The 18,900-nt window shown below is 41.6% G+C and overlaps 1 protein-coding gene across 8 annotated transcripts in view; it reads right to left on the reverse strand.

Annotated features, from left to right (window-relative positions):
• The window catches only part of IL1RL2 (interleukin 1 receptor like 2), a 41,278-nt gene that overhangs the window by 16,963 nt on the left and 5,415 nt on the right, over positions 1 to 18,900 (reverse strand). For 7 of the 8 annotated variants that reach the window (XM_045445584.1, XM_045445588.1, XM_045445589.1 and 4 more), the window contains 4 exons: positions 10,754 to 10,913; positions 6,828 to 6,902; positions 2,421 to 2,550; positions 1,283 to 1,419 (listed from right to left, as the gene is read on the reverse strand). In XM_045445584.1, coding sequence (XP_045301540.1) covers positions 1,283 to 1,419; positions 2,421 to 2,550; positions 6,828 to 6,902; positions 10,754 to 10,913 — 502 coding nt within the window. The remainder of the gene's footprint in view (positions 1 to 1,282; positions 1,420 to 2,420; positions 2,551 to 6,827; positions 6,903 to 10,753; positions 10,914 to 18,900) is intronic. The other variant, XM_045445585.1, reaches the window with a different exon arrangement.

Here is an 18,900-nt window from a genome sequence, read left to right on the forward strand (position 1 = left end):
CCCCTGAAAGCCAACTCTGTTGTCTCCATAAGGCTGGCAGAGAGCCAGACTGCCCCCTTTGTGCCGGCAAGGTCTGGGCTGGGGGCCTGCCTGCAAGGCACGATCTCAGAAAGGGCGTCTACCCCTGCTCTGTTTGTGAACACCACTGCGGAGCAATTATGGCAAAAGCAGTGGGTGGGAGATGACCAAGAAGCAGAACCAGTTCCTCTGGAATGTCAAGTCCCTAAAGACATGCTCCCACATCACCGCTGCCACCACCACCACCACCACCACCACCGAGAAGAGGAACACAGCCTTCTCCCTTACCACAGCCCAAATCAGTGCTGCCACGGAAGGAAGGAGGCTCTAGGAAGGAGAGAATTCGAAAAGTGGAAGAGGACAGAGGAAGAGAAAGTCTCTCCATTCTTAGAACCCACCGCATACACCACTTCCTTCATCAGTCCCTTCCTGATGCTCTAGTCCCCACTAGAAGGTGTGCGTGTGTAGGGGATGGCCTGGCCAGCGGGGGGGGGGGGGGGGGGTTGGTATAGGGGGGGGTTCTCTCTTTTCTTTGAACTCCCAGAGCACTTTCCTTTTTTCAAAATACTCCTTAAAGATCTTATCACGACCTGCCCTAAGTCACACCATACTGCAAACAGTCTGAGGTGGAAGACATCTCCACGCACTACTGCATGTCTTTAAATAAATGGCACAACAAAGCATCGTGACTAAAACACATTCTGGGTCAACAGAAATAGCAGCCCATTGATTAAATCCCAGCACAACCAAGCGGATCTGCTCTGCACGCTGGTGCCCAATCTCATCCTGACCATCTGTTTGAACCTCTAGCTTCTGTTAGATAGATCCGCCCTTCCCATCCATCCTCCGCTTCTCTTTGTCCTTCCCCAACTCTTGGAACAACAACGCCACCCCTCCCTTTGGGAGGACCCATGTCTGGGAATCTGTAATGTATAGACTTCGTGGATCTTGGTACTGTAATGGTCATGATAAGAAGACCATGTCATGCAATATTTATGAGATTCATAAAGCCCCTGGTACGTAGACAGGAGTGATGGCCAGAAATTCTTGAGTTGGTCATTCATCGCGTTCAGGAGTGTTGATATTCTCTGCTCTGGAAATGAGTTTAAAACCATCACATTTCCAAACAGGAAATGAATGCTGAGTTTCTCTACTGTCACTCTGCTGCCTCAGGCCAAGTGTTTAATGCCATGCTGTTTTCATATGTGTCTCCTTGTCATTGTTTTGAGCCCTCCAAACAGCATGTACCCCACCGAACAACTACCTGGGAGTTTTAAAACAAAGTACGCTGCCGACACTCCAGCATGGCAAATGAAAGGATGGCCATAATCTTCCATTTTCACTTCTGAGAAGGTTATGTTCACTGTGTAAAAAATATGTTTCTGAAAAGAAATGTGAGATCTGTAAAAGAAAAGAACCACCCAGTTATACATGAGTCATATTTACCCAACCTACTGTACAATCTTCAGTCTAGAGAATAAAAGTCTCTCCCAGAGAACACTTTGGGCCATCCTGTTACCCTAAGAAGGCTTCACGGAGTGGCTCAGTGAGGTGTGTGGAAATTTTTCATTTTCCTCTGGAAGGTGACAAGGAAGTGTGGCTCTGTTAATTACAGATAGCATCGTCAGCCCTCCAGAGCCTTGGCCTGGTCCTCTCCACTTATCCTAACTTATCAACCCTGCAGGGTTCAACACAATTTCTCCTGCCCTCTGCCTTCAGTAGTCTTGATTTATACCACCCAATTTAAACAATCACAAATTGGGTTTATACCACTCAATTAGCTAATGATTAAGTCCTATCTCCCCTAAGAGTCCCCGTGTTGCTGCCTGTTTTGCTACTGAAGCCTAGAAGGTCTATAGCTCATGATATAAGTAAACAGGAATGAGGCTGGTTTTAAGTTGGGAGAAATTGATCTTGTTGCATGAAGGCCATACTTGATGCTTTGCCTCATGTGTCTGACTAAGGTGTAAGCAGGATTGATAACATGAATACCTCACACCCCCCTGATTCAAGAAGGTTTGGCCGTGCATAGCACCGGCAAGACCTTTGAGAGACAAAGCCAAAGGGAGTAATGAGGGATCAGTGAGAAACATCTAAAAAAAGCAGTACTAGCATCAAAACACTTCATGTTTATTTTATTTTTGAGAGAGAGAGAGAGAGAGAGAGAGAGCATGAGTGGGGGAGGGGCAGAGAGAGGAGGGAGACAAAGAATCTGAAGCAGGCTCCAGGCTCTGAGCCGTCAGCACAGAACCTGACATGGGGCTCGAACCGACGGACTGCGAGATCATGACGTGAGCCAAAGTCAGCGCTCAACCAACTGAGCCACCCAGGCACCCCCAAAATAATTTAAATGAAGAAATTCTTGCCGACTTTTAGGGAAGTCAGAAAAACACAACACCTACTCAAATCCTTCTCTGATTCGTTTGGATTCATTGTAGTAATCATCCACCAAGGTGTCATTGACTCTCCAGGATCGGAGATTTGTATTATCCCTTGTGTCTGTTATATTGCAGTCTACAGTAAGAGTAGTGCCTGTAAAAAACAAATTCATAAATATTACATGGAAAGTCTATAAAAAATGATCAGCTAAACAAAACCTCTTGCTTCTGAGCCTGGAATATGTTTTGATTACCAAAAATACCCCTTGGAGGTCAACGTTAATCTACTTTATTCTCTCCTTGGACAGAGATAATAGGGGACAAGTGGCCTTCCAGGGTGTCTAAACAGCCGAATATCTGGCCACTGTCTTCCACAGTATTAGGGACACAAATACTAGTTCTAGTCTTAGGAAACTTAGCAAAGAACTTTAAAGTTTACAAAGTATTTCACACACATTGTCTCCTTAGGTCTTCATATCCTCAAAACTATACCAATAAAAAAAGAGGAGGTGCTATAAGGTCCATTTTACAGATGAGAACACTGAGGTTCAGATAGATTAGTGACCTGCCCCCAAGGTCACACATTAGAGAAAGAAATGAGACATGAACTCTGGTTTTCTAGTTCCAAATCTTCCAAATACTTTACCAATCGTGACCCCCTATCTTGACTCCACACACGTCCACAAATTATATTTAACAATTTTATATTTTTATTTTATTTTTATATGTATTTATTTTATATTTTTCTTTTGTTTGGTTCCATGAACCTAATAAATTCCATCTATTTACATGACATAAAAAGTTACTCTATTTCTAAATAGTCTACTTCATGTTTCTTTATTCCAGCTGGAATTAAGGTTTTTAAAAAAAAAAATTCTCGACTATAACACATGTATAGTAAGAAGTATAGAATATACATGTAAAGCGCATATCCACACCACCTTCACCCCATCAAGAAAATAGTATGGGGGGGGTGCCCAGGTGGCTCAGTCGGTTGAGCATCTGACTCTTGATTTCAGCTCAGGTCATGATCCCAAGGTCATGGGATTGAGCCCCACATCTGGCTCTGTGCTGGGAGTGGAGCCTGCTTGGGACAAGAGTGTCTTAACTATTAGTCAGTCTTTACATTTCCCTACCAACATTATAAACAGATTCAGCAAAAAATGAAACTCTATTGAGATTTTGGCTCTCCCTCAAAACCAAGGAAACGGGTTTAAGAGTTCAGTCTTGAGTGTGTTATTTCTTCTACAGGTTTCTAAAGATAGATTTTTAAAAATCAGATTAAGGATGTTCCCTTACATTCATAGTTTTAAAGGAAGTTTAAAAAAAAAAATTCTGGGGCACCTGGGCGGCTCAGTCGGTTAAGTGTCCGACTTCAGCTCAGGTCATGATTTCACGGTCCGTGATTTCGAGCCCCGCGTCGGGCTCTGTGCTGACAGCTCAGAGCCTCGAGCCTGCTTTGGATTCTGTGTCTCCCCGTCTCTCTGACCCTCCCCCTATTCATGCTCTGTCTCTCTGTCTCAAAAAAAAAAAAAAATATTTACAAAATTTAAAAAAAATTTCTAGTTTAGGTGTTCATGGTTTTTGGTGTCTATGAGGTGAATATATTATTTTTTCTCCTTTGGTTTGTTAATGCAAAATAAAAGAATGAATTACCTAATAGGAAACAGCTTGGCATTGTTTCATGTAAACCCAACTTAGGCCACAAGGTAACATTCTTTATGTATGCTGTTAAAATAAATTTGCTAAAAATGTGCTTAGAGTGTTTCATCTGTGTTGATGAATGAGATTGGCCTGAAGTTTGCTTTGTAACAACGTTCGTTTTGGGTTTGAGGGTTAAGAGTTTCCTGACCTAGTATAATGAGTTAATGACTGTTTCCTCTTTTTCTGCTCTGTGAAACATTTTGTTTAAGTTTGCTAAATGTCTTTACTAACTGCTTTGTAGAGCTCACGGGAAAAGCCAACTAGATACAGAATTTTGTTTGTAGCAAGATTTTTAAATTTATAGTCTTATTCCTATGCTGAAATTTTGTGCCAGATCCTCTGTGTGTATATGATCTATGGTGATGGCCTCTTGTTCCTTCAGATTGTCCCTTCCCTCATTTCTTAATCATCCAGGGGGCTACCAATCACATCCCACTTTCAAAAAAAACAACTTTTTCTTTGTTAATCACTCAACTGCACGTTCATTTACTATTTCACTATTTTCTGCTATTACTTTTCACCTCATCTCTTCCATTTCTTTTTTTTTTTAATTTTTTAAAAATGTTTATTTATTTTTGGGAGAGAGAGACAGCATGAGTGAGGGAGGAGCAGAGAGGGAGGGAGACACAGAATCCGAAACAGGTTCCAGGCTCTGAGCTGTCAGCACAGAGCCTGATGCGGGGCTCAAACTCACAAACTGCGAGATCATGACCTGAGTCGAAGTTGGACACTTAACCAACTGAACCACCCAGGTGCCCCGATCTCTTCCATTTCTGTTGGATTTATTTTGTTTCTCCTTTTCTGTCTTCGGGGGTGAGCGTGCTGCTCATAGATATTGCAACCATCTTCTTTTCCTAACTCAGGTTAACAAGCGTGCTCTGATCAAATCTTTGTATCTCATCAACCTCACTGTGATCTTTTTATTAGTATTCATTGTCAAATAATTTTCTCATTTCTATTATTATCCATGAGCTATTGAGAGGAGTTGTTTTTATTTGATTGTTTATTTGATTTGATACGGTTATTCTAATTGTCTTTTTATTACTTATTTTTAACTTCTGACAATATGTAGTTGCAATGGTTTCAATCTGTTGTTATAGGCCAATATATGGTCTATTTTATCAAACATTTCATTGTGCTTAGAAAGAATGTGTAATCTGTAGTAGCTGGGCACAGGGCTCTGTAATATAAACATCAGACCATTCGTTGGACACATTTTGTTTGTCATGATAGGGTGTTCTGTTTGCCTGTTCTATCAGCTATTGTGAAAACCGTGGCTGGTATTATCCCATTATTATTCCATTATTACTGTAAATTGGTCAATTTCTCCCTGTAATCCTAAACTAACTTTCTCTCTTTCTGTATGTACACACACACACACACACACACACACACACACACACACCTTTAAGGCCATGTTATTATGTACCTAATAGGTTCAAAAATGAACTTTCAATCATTATGAAGTATCCCTGTTTATCTCTAATAATGCATTCTGCCTTCGTATCTACTTTGATATTAGTATAATTATACCAACATCACTTTGGTTAGTGTTTATATCATATATCATTTCCCATCTTTTCCAGCATCTTGTAGACAGTCCAGACTTTTAATTTCTTGTTCAAACCCAGTGTGACAATCTTAATTTGGAGCATTTAGTCCATCATATAATTGGTGATATATGTGTGTTTAAATCGACTAACTTATATAGATATTTTATTTGTAGCATCTGTCCTATATCTGTCTTTTCCTCCTTGCTTTCTTTTGATTCCTTCTTTTGGATCACTTATTACCTTGCTCTTGATTATTATTACTCCATATAACCCTATATTTTAAAAATTATTATTATCTTAGGGTTGCCCTAAATATTAAAACATAGATCTTCAAACTTATCAAAGTCTGATATTACTGATATCTCCACTCTCTTCTAAGAGAATGTAAAGTCTTAGAATGTAATTACATTTGACCTTCTCCTAGCATACAGGCAAATGCTGTTGGGAATTCTAACGTCATGTATATTTTAAATTCCATGAACAATCGTCATTATTATTGCCTTATGCAGTCAAGATTCATTTAGATCTGCTCACATATTTACATCAACATTACTCTTTCATTCCCTCCTACATAGCTGATTCACAATCTGGAAACATTTCCTTCTGCTTAAAGAGCATTGCAGTCAAAACCACACTCAGATATCACCTCACACCAGTCAGAGTGGCCAAAATGAACAAATCAGGAGACTATAGATGCTGGAGAGGATGTGGGGAAACAGGAACCCTCTTGCACGGTTGGTGGGAATGCAAATTGGTGCAACTGCTCTGGAAGGCAGTGTGGAGGTTCCTCAGAAAATTAAAAATAGACCTACCCTATGACCCAGCAATAGCACTGCTAGGAATTTACCCAAGGGATACAGGAGTACTGATGCATAGGGGCACCTGTACCCCAATGTTTATAGCAGCACTCTCAACAATAGCCAAATTATGGAAAGAGCCTAAATGTCCATCAACTGATGAATGGATAAAGAAATGTGGTTTATATACACAATGGAATACTACTTGGCAATGAGAAAGAATGAAATATGGCCCTTTGTAGCAACATGGATGGAACTGGACAGTGTGATGCTAAGTAAAATAAGCCATACAGAGAAAGAAATTTAATTGGTTTTATATTAAACATGTAGATTAATCTCCCCTTAGTGATTTCAATGGCCTCAATAATTTTACTCACCAGGTTGTACTTCAATTGAATTGTTTTTTGGATAAATGATTTTAGGAATTCTTCCTGCATATCCATGCGTTTCTGCTAAGAAATCAAACCCACGTGAAATTGCGTTAGAATCATGTATGATACCTTCCCAACTACTTATCCAATGCTAGTGTAAAGAAAACACAGTACTAAGCAGACCTTCAGTTAATACTAGTCAAGGAAAACACAAAGCTCATGGCATGATGAAATGCCACCCCATAAATACCTATTTGGAAACCAGAAATAACTGAATTGCTAAGGAAGAGCCCTAAGCACTGGGCTACCACGAGAGCTCCCTTCGCCATTCTGTATTTGGTATAAGTGTAAACTGATGAGATTGTGTACTAAAATCTCATTACCTAATAATCCAGATGCAGTTTGTAAGCAGTGGCTCTAAGCAAAGCTCTGGCCTGGGTCCTACAGAGAGATAATGATCCTCACTGCTCCACCCTCTCTCCCTGTTTTTCCACATTCTTTATATCCCATCCTCTTCCATTATACTTCTACTGTATCACTGTCTTCCCTTGTGTTGACTTGTCATCCCTTCAATTTTCTCCACTTCTTCTCTTCCCACTTTGTCCACCAACATTTAGCAATCACCTGCCTAGCCCCACGTGCCTCCTCTTGATTTGGGGTGGGACACAGAGAAGCTATAGAGGGAAGCTAGGAAAATGCAGAAACATATGTCCTTTATAATGACAATAATATTTGCACATTCTACATACAAAGCATCCAAATTCAGTGTGTTCCAGACAGAAATCATCACCGGCCACTTAATATACCACCTTGCTCTGGATCACACACAGCTAAAATCTAGAAGTCATTCTAGGCAACAGCCCTTCTCTTACTTCTTCAAATTACCAACCACCAAGTCAAACTAATTTCACCTCCTAACATTTCTTCACGTGTGCCTCCTTCTTCACAGCTAAACCCTCTATTTTCCACTCTCTACTCTTTCCTAGGTATTCTTATTCATATCCACCCTTCTATTACCATCTAAAGGCCAAGGACTTTGAAAGTTGCATCTCCAGACTTTTCTCTAGACTATGGCCTTGGCCTACTTGACATCTCCGCGTGGACACCTCCAGGTACTCAACTTACCCATGACCAAGCTCATGATCTCTTTCCTAAATCCAGTTTTCCTTCAGAGTTATATTATTTCATTGAATAATATCACCAACCAGCCCATTGCATATGCCAAAAGGCCTAACTCCCTTCACCTTGCCATATCCCTTACCCCATATTCAATCCAACACTAACACCTGTGGGTTTTACCTCCTAAAATTTCTTGAACCCAGCCACATCTCTCCATCTTCAATGCCACCATGTTGCCTGTACCTACCTGATATCTCACCTGCATTTCTGTACCCGCCTCCTACATGCCACTTCTACCCCTGTAGGGATCATTCTGTGCACGGCAGCCACACTCAGCTTTCAGAAATGTAAGTCACATCATGCGACTCTCCTGCTCGCCACCCGTCTGGCTGCTTACCATTGTTCTTGGAATGAACTCCACACTCTCTGCTTTGGATTGCATGTTCCCACCAATTCCTGGCCCCTGATTACTTCTCCAACCTCATTACCTAGCATGACCTCCCTCACTCAGCATTGCTCCAGCCAACCTGCCTATTTCCCATTATTCAGACATACCATGGTCTGTTTTGTTACGAGGCCTTTATTTTGGCTGCTCCCTCAGTCTGGAAAAATCTCACCCACTCCATCATTCAGTTTATGCTTCCTGACTATCAGTGTCACTATTATCAAGAAGCTTTCCCTGACCCACAGACTTCTCAACAGGTCCTTGTCTGTTTGATCTCACATTTTCCATTCTCTCATTGCATTGAATCTCCTTGGTAATTACACATCTCACTAGCAACTTATCTGATATAGCTCTGCCTCCCCTCCCTGCTCAGACTTCAAAGTTCCATCAGAGCAGCAGTCATGGCTGTTTTCCTCCTTATCATGCTCTCTCTACTAAGCACAGGACCTGGCCTTGTTAGGCACTTAGTAAAGAGCCACTAAATTACCGCCTGAAGAAGAATCTCCTGCCAATTCCACTCAAGTTCTGATTATCAGCCCTCTTCTGGGTATTGCAGCAGCTGCCAAAGTGGTCTGCAGGCTCCAAGACCCTCTTCAACTCTTGCTCCACCATCTCAAGACTGGTCTTGTCCATCGCAAATGCAGCCTCATCCCTCTGCATCCAAAGGCTCTGCAGTGGCTCCATGGGAAAGCCTGCGTGTAACTGGCCCCCTTAACCTTGACCCTGTTTCACTCCATGGCCTCAGCAATCTCCACTCCTTACCGCATGCTTATGTATGCGCCAACAAAATTAGTTTTAGATCCAACACAAACTATACTGGTGGAGACTTTTATGTTTTGTCTTAGACCATTCTCTCTGCCCTGTCCCACTCTTTACATCTATAAATCTAACTCATCCTTCAAAATTCAGCTGAGAAGACATTTCCTCTTGGAAGCCTTCCAAGGCCACTTATTTGCCACTCTCGTGGCTACTTCCGATTCTTTTCCTGTTCCTCGGACACTATCTATAACTCTGTCCTTATCACGTAATGTTAAAATGATTCATTTACATCTCCATCTCCACTACCACCAGGTTGAGAGCTTCTCAACAGAAGAAACAATGGGTTTATGTTTTTTTTTAATTTGTTAATGATCAGGTTCTAACAATTTGGGAGGTATAATAGATCATAATTAAATGTTTGTTGCAATGGCACGAAATACAGACTATTGAGCTCAATGACCTCTTGAGGGAGTCTTCATTTCACCTTTGAAATGTTGTGTTTCAAAGAATCCCTTGGCTACCCATGTAAAACTAAAGCATGACAGTTGCCAATCATGCTGTTAGTAAATAGGTCTGTGCCTAGTCTAGGCCAGGCACTGGGCTAGGTGTGGGGGATTGAGCAAGACAACTTTCGCCTACCTTTGGAGAGATAACAGGTGATGTAAAACCCAAAAGCATAAAAATCATCAAATGTAATACAATTATTTTTCCTAATTAAAGGGTTCTAGGTGGGAAGCAGGAAGCCATCCATGCTAAATATGTGCCTAAGAGAACCACACCATTAAGAAATTGCTAGGTACCACCCAGCGTTTTGAAGTCTGAGAGAAATTAGTGACAGATATAATGGTCCAAATCAAAGAAATATTCAGTCTTCAGTTCTTCCCATTTAGATGAATAAACATAGAAAACAACTATCTCCTGACAAGAGAGCAAAAGGCAATAGCAAGAACTCCTTGATGAAGGTGTTGAAAAGAAGGAATGCTCATCTGGCCACTGAAAGCCTTAGTCCTGGACCTGTTTCTGTCACCAACCAGCTCTGTAAGTTTCATAAGTTACTCCTCCCGGGTCTCTATAAAATTAACGGCTTAAGCTGAATTATCTTTAGGGTTTCTTCAACCCCAAATATTCTGCTTTCAGTCTCCAGGTCATATGTTCAAGCCAACTGGCTGCTCTGGGTTGAGAACTGATGCCCCATGAGCATCAAGTCCAGAGACCTTGAACTCTGCATGCATGGGCAGGGGAGGCCAAAGCTGGAGTGGCCCAGCAAAGTAGTCACAGTAGTGATGGCTGAGGAAAATAAGAGTAACGATAATATCTACCACGTCCTGAATACCCATACTTTGCCAGGTACCCCAGTACCTGCTTTGCATACGTGCTCTCATTTCATTTTCACACCAAGCGTGTTGAGTATTCTGTTTTCCCAGATGAGAAACTGAACTCCTCCTGCCCTTTGACCACCCCCTCTTTCTCCCCTCTGATTCTAACAATGGCAACTTTGAGAGTCTGCTAACCCTCAAGAAAATCAAGATTGAGAATCACTGCTTCCCAAAGCCAGCCATCTCACGCAGAGCCAAGAGGAAGCCAAGGCAATGGATATGAGCATATTTACTGATATTCACAGTGATGCTGTTTAAAATAGTGTACCGCTTCCCTGTGTGTGTCAGTTGGGCTTGACATGCGTAGTCCCCTCCGTCCTCTGCTGAAACGTTGCTCACTGAGAGCTTAATTCTCCAACGAGTAAACCGTCCTCCTTTAATCTCTTTACAGTCCTAAATACAAAAATATATATACATATATATTTTATTTACTTATTTAATTTGAGAGAGAGAATGAGTGCAAGGAGGGGAGAGGGACAGAGAGAATCCCAAGCAGGCTCTGTGCTCAGTGCAGAACCTGATGTGGGGCTCGATTCCCATGACCCTGGGATCACAACCTGAAGCAAAACCAAGATACGGATGCTCAACTGACTAACCCACCTGGGAGCCCTTATACATATACATTTTAATTCAAAGAGTATTTTGGTGCATCAGTTACATTCCTAGTTAGCACCTCCTATGAACTGTGGGGAGATGCAAGAAACATGTGATCCCTAGACAATGGGTAATGTATAATCTAACTGAAGATGATTATCTATCTATCTATCTATCTATCTACTATCTATCCATCCATATCCATCTATATCTGTAGATAGAAAGATGGATAAATATCTACAGAAGATCTGACAAAGAATATGTTACAAGCTACAGTGAGTGCTGTAAATATTAAGTCTAACAGAGGTTGAGAAGAGAGAGGCCTAAGTGGGCTAGGAGGAAGACTATATGGAGGAGGATTCGGTAGGGTCCGCAGAGGAATACGGTAGGAGGATGTGAACAGGCAGGAATGCCTTCCACCCACAGGGGACCATATCTCCCAGTGGACCACCATCTCATGGCACCATGACCCTTTGCTAAAACTGCAAGCCCAGGTGATTAATGACTGCTTCCACTGTGTTCCAGGCCCAAATACACCTTCTCAACCTGTCGGGGGTTGGACTTTATAGAGGTCCAAAATAACTCTTCAAGAACATTCTGCTTGGTGGTCTGAGCAATAGTCAAAGTATGATGGCTAGGCTTATGGGCAGATGTCACATAACTTGTTACAGTCGCCCACGCTGCTGCTGCATCAACAAGAACAACCTCACACCAAACCGGCTTGAGGTCTGGTTGGTCTCAGGAATGCCTTTCTTGCTTGTCATCCTCGGCAACCACCCACAGGGCAGGCCTCAGCCTCCATCTGTCTGTCAGAAGCTCACATTCTCATGCTAACTGCCACTTCTTCCATCGCACAGACCCCCTTCTGAACATTTCCTCAAAACTTTGCCCCTTTCTTTGGGAAGTGCCACTCAACAGAGTAATTTCTTGAATTATTGAGCCCATTTATTCATTAAAGCATTCAAGTTCCTGCTCTTTGCTAGTCTGTGAGAGGTCGTGTCATACAGGAATAAGATGCAGTCCCTGTCTTCAGAAAGCTCACAACCATGTCATATAGAGGACAAACTTTCAGGGGTTACCCTGATAAAGATTTAATTGCCTGCGTTTGGAGCTCTCTTCTCACGGAGTCAGCTGTAGCTAGCTCAGGAGCAGACCCCATTCTTCGTGGGAACAGTGTGAATGGATCCACCTTGGAAGCTAAAACTCAATAACGCCAGAACGAGCATTTGTTTATTTATCATGTGAATTTCTAAAAGTTTTACCTTACTCCCCATATGGGAAACCCAATTATAATTGGATAGTTACTTGACAAACAGAATGGGAATTATTAGTAAGGGTCAGATGGGTGAAGGCATCAGATCCCATAATGTGATGTCACCTTCTTTGGAGTAGGGACAAACAAAAAGCATTGAGTCCTTGGACTATGAAAACTTTCTTCCCTGGATAGGGCTTCGACAGGGGCAATCTCTGCAGGCCCAGAATACATGGATCCGTATATCCCTTTCTACATTTCCGTCATTGACCAGTCCCTTTCTGATCGACTCGTCCTTTCTTTTAAGATGTACAAACACTTAATCATATGGAAATCCAATCTTGATAATTGAAGAAGCAATTTTGATAGCTCCTGTCCCTTTACAGTAACTGGGACTGCTTCTACCACAGTCCACTAGGGCATCGTTGTAGAGTTTAAATTCTCAGAAGGCCTTGACTGTTACTTAAAAATCTGTAAGTGACATCTCACTGACAAGATCTAAACTTAAAATATTAGTAATGAGAGCAGGCAACATTTGAATGTATTTTGTCTCCCAAGCGCCAAGAAGAACACTTTGAGCCCAGCATGTACAGTGGTTGGAGGAATGGAATGGCCCAGAGTGTCTGGCTAAGATGCAGAACCTACGGGAGAGTGACAGAGATAGAAATGATCAGGCACCCAGGAGCCCAATCATAGAAAACCATGAAAATGGGATGAACATTGCAGCTTTTCCAGCAAGGGAATGAGACGATCATATTTGCCTTTGAGAATGATCTCAGGAAGTACAGATACAGCCTCATAGTGGAGCAGAAATCATTGTATTGAGAAGTAGTTTGGAATTGAAAAAAAAATGGAGACATTACCGCTTTTCCAATGTGAATACTTCATTGTCCATGAGAATGCATATTTTATTTTTTTAATTTTTTTATGTCTATTTTTGAGAGAGAGAGAGAAAGAGAGAGAATGCAAGTGGGGGAGGAGCAGAGAGAGAGGGAAACACAGAATCTGAAGCAGGCTCCAGGCTCTGAGCTGTCAGCACAGAGCCCAATGCGGGGGTCAAACCCACGAACTGTGAGATCGTGACCTGAGCCAAAGTCAGACGCTTAACCAACTGAGCCACCCAGGTGCCCCAAGAATGGATATGTTAATACCTGAACCTTCTCCTCCATAACCCTTCAATTTCAAGGACCATCTCTATTCCTCTTGGTCTTCAATTATCCCAGCCACAAGCTGGGCTTTGTCATTATCCAGAACCACTATGTTTCTAAATTCCTCAAAACAAATATACCATTCTGATTATCATTTTTTATTATTCCATCTCTTCCATTCCTTTATTTTAACCAAATAATAGCATGTGATATTTATTTATTAAATAATTGCTATGTACCTACACTGAACTAAGGGCTTACCAGATAGATGATTTCATTCACTCTTCAAAACAAATCTGTGAGGCCTTATCTCTTGGACGGGTTTTAGTTGCATAAGGCAAAAAGCGTCCCAGCTATTTTAGGGGGGAAAGGATTTAACACAGGTATTAGGCGCTTACAAAATTTTAAGAAGCACTCAGGCAGTGAGATCTAAACCAGACCATACTGGTGAACTAGCTCACAGGATCCCTGCTACCTCTGACATAACTGTGAGGTGGGAGTCAAGACTTTGAAACACCCCACCTGAAAGTCAGACACCAGGAGTTGCCATGACGCAACTCTAGCGTGCGAAGTCATGCCACATCTAGTAAAGCCACACCAACAAATACATCATCAGAAGGCCTATGCACTGCTTCTCAGCTCCCACAAAGCCGAGGTCTGGGCCCTGGAACACCACTGCAGAAAAATCCCCATGTCCATGCTGTCCAGCAGAAAAAGCAAGACAATCTAGACAATTTCTCATTTCAGCCCTTCAGGGAAGCCAGCTGAAGAAGCTTAGTCACATCCAGAACATTAGCTGCAGGAAACCCTGGAAAACTGTAGGGTGTGTATTTGGTTGCTTTGGTTGTTTGTTTGTTGGTTTGTTCGTTTGTTTCTTTTTAGCTTTATAGCCTCTCTAGTGTTTAAAGAGGCTCACCATGGACAGTGAACATCTATCCACCATGTTCATTATAGTCTTCTACCTGAAATTTCTACCCATCACACCCATTTTTCTGTCTTCGCTGGAAGCAGTCTTCTTGACCCTTCCTTTTGGTATTAATTACCACTTTCCTTCAGGTAACATTTCCTTTCCCATCATGTGGCGTCACTTTACTGACCCCCTTTCAATTCCTCCACATTGTCGCCCTTTATCCTTGCAGTATATTCAGCCTGCAAAATCCACCCTGGGTTGGTCCCATTGGACCTCTCCTACATGCCTACAACCCGATGAACATTATGAGAGAAAATCACATCAACATGAGTCTTGGCATCACTACTAATTCATGGTCTTCACCTTAGAAATTCTTTGCCTTCGACTCCCTCATTCACCTATTCACCTACACTGTTCTTTCTAAATTTCCACCTAACATCTCCCTCCAATTAATGGAGAAAAGAGGGGCCACTGGGAATGAGTTCCCTCCACTTACTCTCCTCTCCTTTCCCCTCATTCTGTCAGTTCTATCTTATACACTCTCCTCAATGGTCCTCGTTTAATCACTGAATTTCTGAAATAGCGTCAATGATCCACACGCCACCATCCGCAAGCCCTTCCAATTTATTCCCTGCAGTGCCTCCATGAGGACTTTACTAACGTGTAAAGAAGTGGAGTATGTCATTCTCCTAATAGGGTGATTGGCCGTTAACATACTTTAAGTGGGGGAAAGGCTATGTGCTGGTTAGCAAACAAGATCTTCTACTTCCTAGCATCACCTTACCCCACTCGGACATGGACCCCAGACTCTAACTAATACCCCCAAACACCATTCTCTTTCTTACCTGATCCCTTTGCACCTGCTAGGGTTTTTTCTAATTGTCATCATTTTCGCCCCCCACCCCCCCTTCCCCACCAGCTTCATTGCTATTCATTCTTTACGCAGTGCAATGCTCACCTCCTACACAAAGCATTTCCTGGTATGGCCCCAGGCAGATAATAGGCTCTAAGTGCTTGGAGAATTGATTCCAACGTTCTCATTTGACAGAAGAAAACACTGAGGCCCAAAAAGTAACTCAAGGTCTGAACTGGAGAGTAGCAAAAACAGAGCCATAACTGAGGTCGCTGGTGGGACAGTTTCAGAACAATCCCTCCTCTTCATATTGCTCGACTCCTAACCTCCTATCTGCTCAGGCTGAGCAGATAGTTTAAAAATAAAGATGCCTGAACTTCACCCATGGATAATCTGATTCAGGGAGTAGAAGATAAGTCTGAGCCAAGTGTTTTAAAAAAAAAAAAAAAAAACCCATCCTCTTAACACTGAGGTAGTGACAAAGTTGATTCTAAAAACCTACCTCTCTACAAATGTCAAGTGCTTTCCAATCTATGACCACAATAGGCCCAAGCCAAGAGGAAAAAATTTCGAGAAGAGTTCTACTGATAAGACTCTAAAGGGGCATAATTCTGGTGCCAAGAGGTAATTGTTGCAAGGCTGCAAGGTGGGAGACAGAATGCTGGAGGAAGAGTCTACAAGAAGCCACGGAGAAGAACGTGTGACCCCATATCCTGAGAAGGCCAAAGTTGGACTCGGAAAGTGGGTAATGCCACAGTCCAAGCCAACTGAGGCTGAGGGGACGGTGGCCTGGCAATCAGTACCCTCTAAGTGAAACAGGAATACTGTTAGGGAATTTTTTTTTCCAAGTAGGCTCCATGCCCAACATGGGCTGGAACTCATGACCCTGAGATCAAGAGTTGCATGTTCTACTGACTTAGCCAGCCAGGCCTCCCTTGGGACAGGATTGTTGTTAGTTTTTAAACTGTAGTCAGAGCCAATGCTAACAAGAGGATAATGAGAAAGAGTGTGCAAACTGTTTATTATATGTCCCAACACATATTAAATGAATACTTGTCACGTAATTTTTTTCCACTGGCCCAATAGTTAATAAGAAAAACAAAAAATATTGGAGATAGAAAGAACTCAGAAGCCAGCCACCTATTCAGGAGAAACTTACTGAACATTTCCTCAGGGCCAGGTATTAGCCTTGTAAGTGGAGAAGGCACAGGCAGTAGCTATAAAGTCTGTAAAGAGAACTTCTCATTAAAAGAAAACTGGGTGTTTAGAACTAACTGTCCCAAATACTTCTTTTTTTTTAAATGTTTATTTATTTCTGAGACAGAAACAGAGCATGAGTGGGGGAGGGGCAGAGAGAGAGGGAGCCACAGAATCCTAAGCAGGCTCCAGGCTCTGAGCTGTCAGCACAGAGCCCGGACGTAGGGCTCGAACTCACAGACCGTGAGATCATCACCTGAGCTGAAGCTGGACACTCAACCTCAACCAACTGAGCCACCCGGGCGCCCCACCCCCCAAATTATCCTGAAGGTGACAGCCAGTAGACTGATAAGACAGTGCTTTGACGGATACAGGTGTAGGAGACAAAAGCTAGAGTCAGGGCCTGACGTCCTGCCAAACTCTTAAGTCCTCAGCTGGGATCGAAATGACCACACGGTTTGGTTAAACCGCTAAAAGCATGGCCCTAAAAGAAGACCGCGTCAATCCCAACTTCAAATGATGATTCTCACAAGTTTACTATTGCGCCAAGCAAGCCAGGCTTGTGCCTATATGTACTACATACAATATGATTAAATTTCAGTGAAATTCATAAGCTGGCAACACTAATCTATGCTATTATAAGTCAGGGGATTAGGGAAGTACAGTTCTTTGGAAGATGGCAGAAGGGGGCCTTCTGAGGTGCTGGTGGTGTTTTAGTTCTTGACCTTGATCACTGGAAGGGGTAACCAAAGGGTATGTTCACTTTCTGATAATCCATCAAGCTTGTCCCCTTAAGCTTCATGTATTTTCTATACATACACTGAACCTCGATGGAAATTCCAAACATTGGTACCCAGAATATATAAATATATAAAGTCTCTTGTACGTCAGTAACAAAATGGTAAGAAAAATGAAAAAAATAAAAATAGGGCAAAAGGTAGGAGTCACCAGTTCAGAGCATTCAAAAATGGTCAGTAAATGTATGCAAAAGTTGTTCGATCTCACTAACACTAATAATTAAGGAAAAGCAACTAAAACAACAATACAGTAACATTTACACCCATTAAGCTGATAAAAAAAATATATAAATCTTATAATACAAAGTCCCAGATAAGGTTTTAGGGAGTCCAGGATATTGCAGGGAGTGAGTATAAGCCGATAAAAAGTTTTGTCAAGGAACTTGGCATCATCAATGAAATTGAATACTTTATACATAGCCTACAATCTAACAATTATAAGGTTAATGAGAATGTAGCCTACAAAACTTGCACACTGGCAAATGCGCCTTAAAACACAGGGATAAGGCCATTCATTGCCTTGTGAGAGCAGAAAATGGAAACAAAGTAAATGAACACAAAACATGTAATAGGATCAACAAGGCCAAAACTGGATTCTTGGAAAAAAGTAATAAAACTGACACCTCTCTTATGAGAGACTAATCCAGTCAGACAGTGAGAGAGAAATACAGTGTAACAGGGATTAAAAGAAGAACCTTCTGGCAGAAACAGACATCAAAAGAGCAAAGATGATAAACCGTTACATGCTAGAGTATCTTAAATGTTTAATGAAATGAGCAATTTCCTACAAAAAAAGAAATCTTACCAAAACTCTTTCAGGAAGAAATGAGAAATTGGTATAAGCCTATCTCCATTAATGAAATTGAATCAGGTGAGAAAAAGGTTTCCACAGAGAAAAATCACACCCCAGATGGCTGTACCGACAGGTGCTAACAAGCAGAATTACAGGAAAACTAATCCTATCTTAAATAACCAGCCTGTTCTCCTCCCTGCCTAGGATTATGTCTTAGACATTAATATCTGCTGGGACAGCCAAGAAAAGAGAATGCTCCAAGGTGAAAACACAAGGTGCAGAAAGGTGAGTCAAGGATTTCGTGTTTTCATAAAAAGTGAAGGACAAAGATATAGTTTTATTTGCTTGGATAGCACGATATAAAAATAATGCAAAGGATAGAAGAAACTAATAAAAGCAGCCACGTGCTAGGAAAGGTGGGACAGGCCCAGGGCAAATACAGCTCAGGAGAGCAGAGGATACTTTCCAGGGGTGACTTTTTATACTTTGTGATTATTGAATCATGTTCATGTAGTGCCCACTCAAACAAATTTATTAATCTGTTAGAATAAAAGAATAACCAAGGATAGTTCTCAAAAAATACAATAGCGGGGAGGTGGTGAATACAAGGAATAAAATATTACAAAGTTATAAGAACCATAAATTTTAAAATCAATAATCAGCTGGATAAAATTATCAATATCAATTAGCTAACAATTAGCTAGGTACTCAAATCTCTTTACCAACTCTGCCTTAAAAGATACAACTTAAACTAAAAACAAGTTTAAAAAAAATTTTCTGCTTATTTATTTTTGAGACAGAGAAAGAGTGAGAACAGGGAAGGGGCAGAGAAAGAA

The sequence above is a fragment of the Leopardus geoffroyi genome, chromosome A3, assembly GCF_018350155.1.
Source record: "Leopardus geoffroyi isolate Oge1 chromosome A3, O.geoffroyi_Oge1_pat1.0, whole genome shotgun sequence".
In the NCBI taxonomy this organism is placed as follows: Eukaryota; Metazoa; Chordata; class Mammalia; order Carnivora; family Felidae; genus Leopardus; species Leopardus geoffroyi.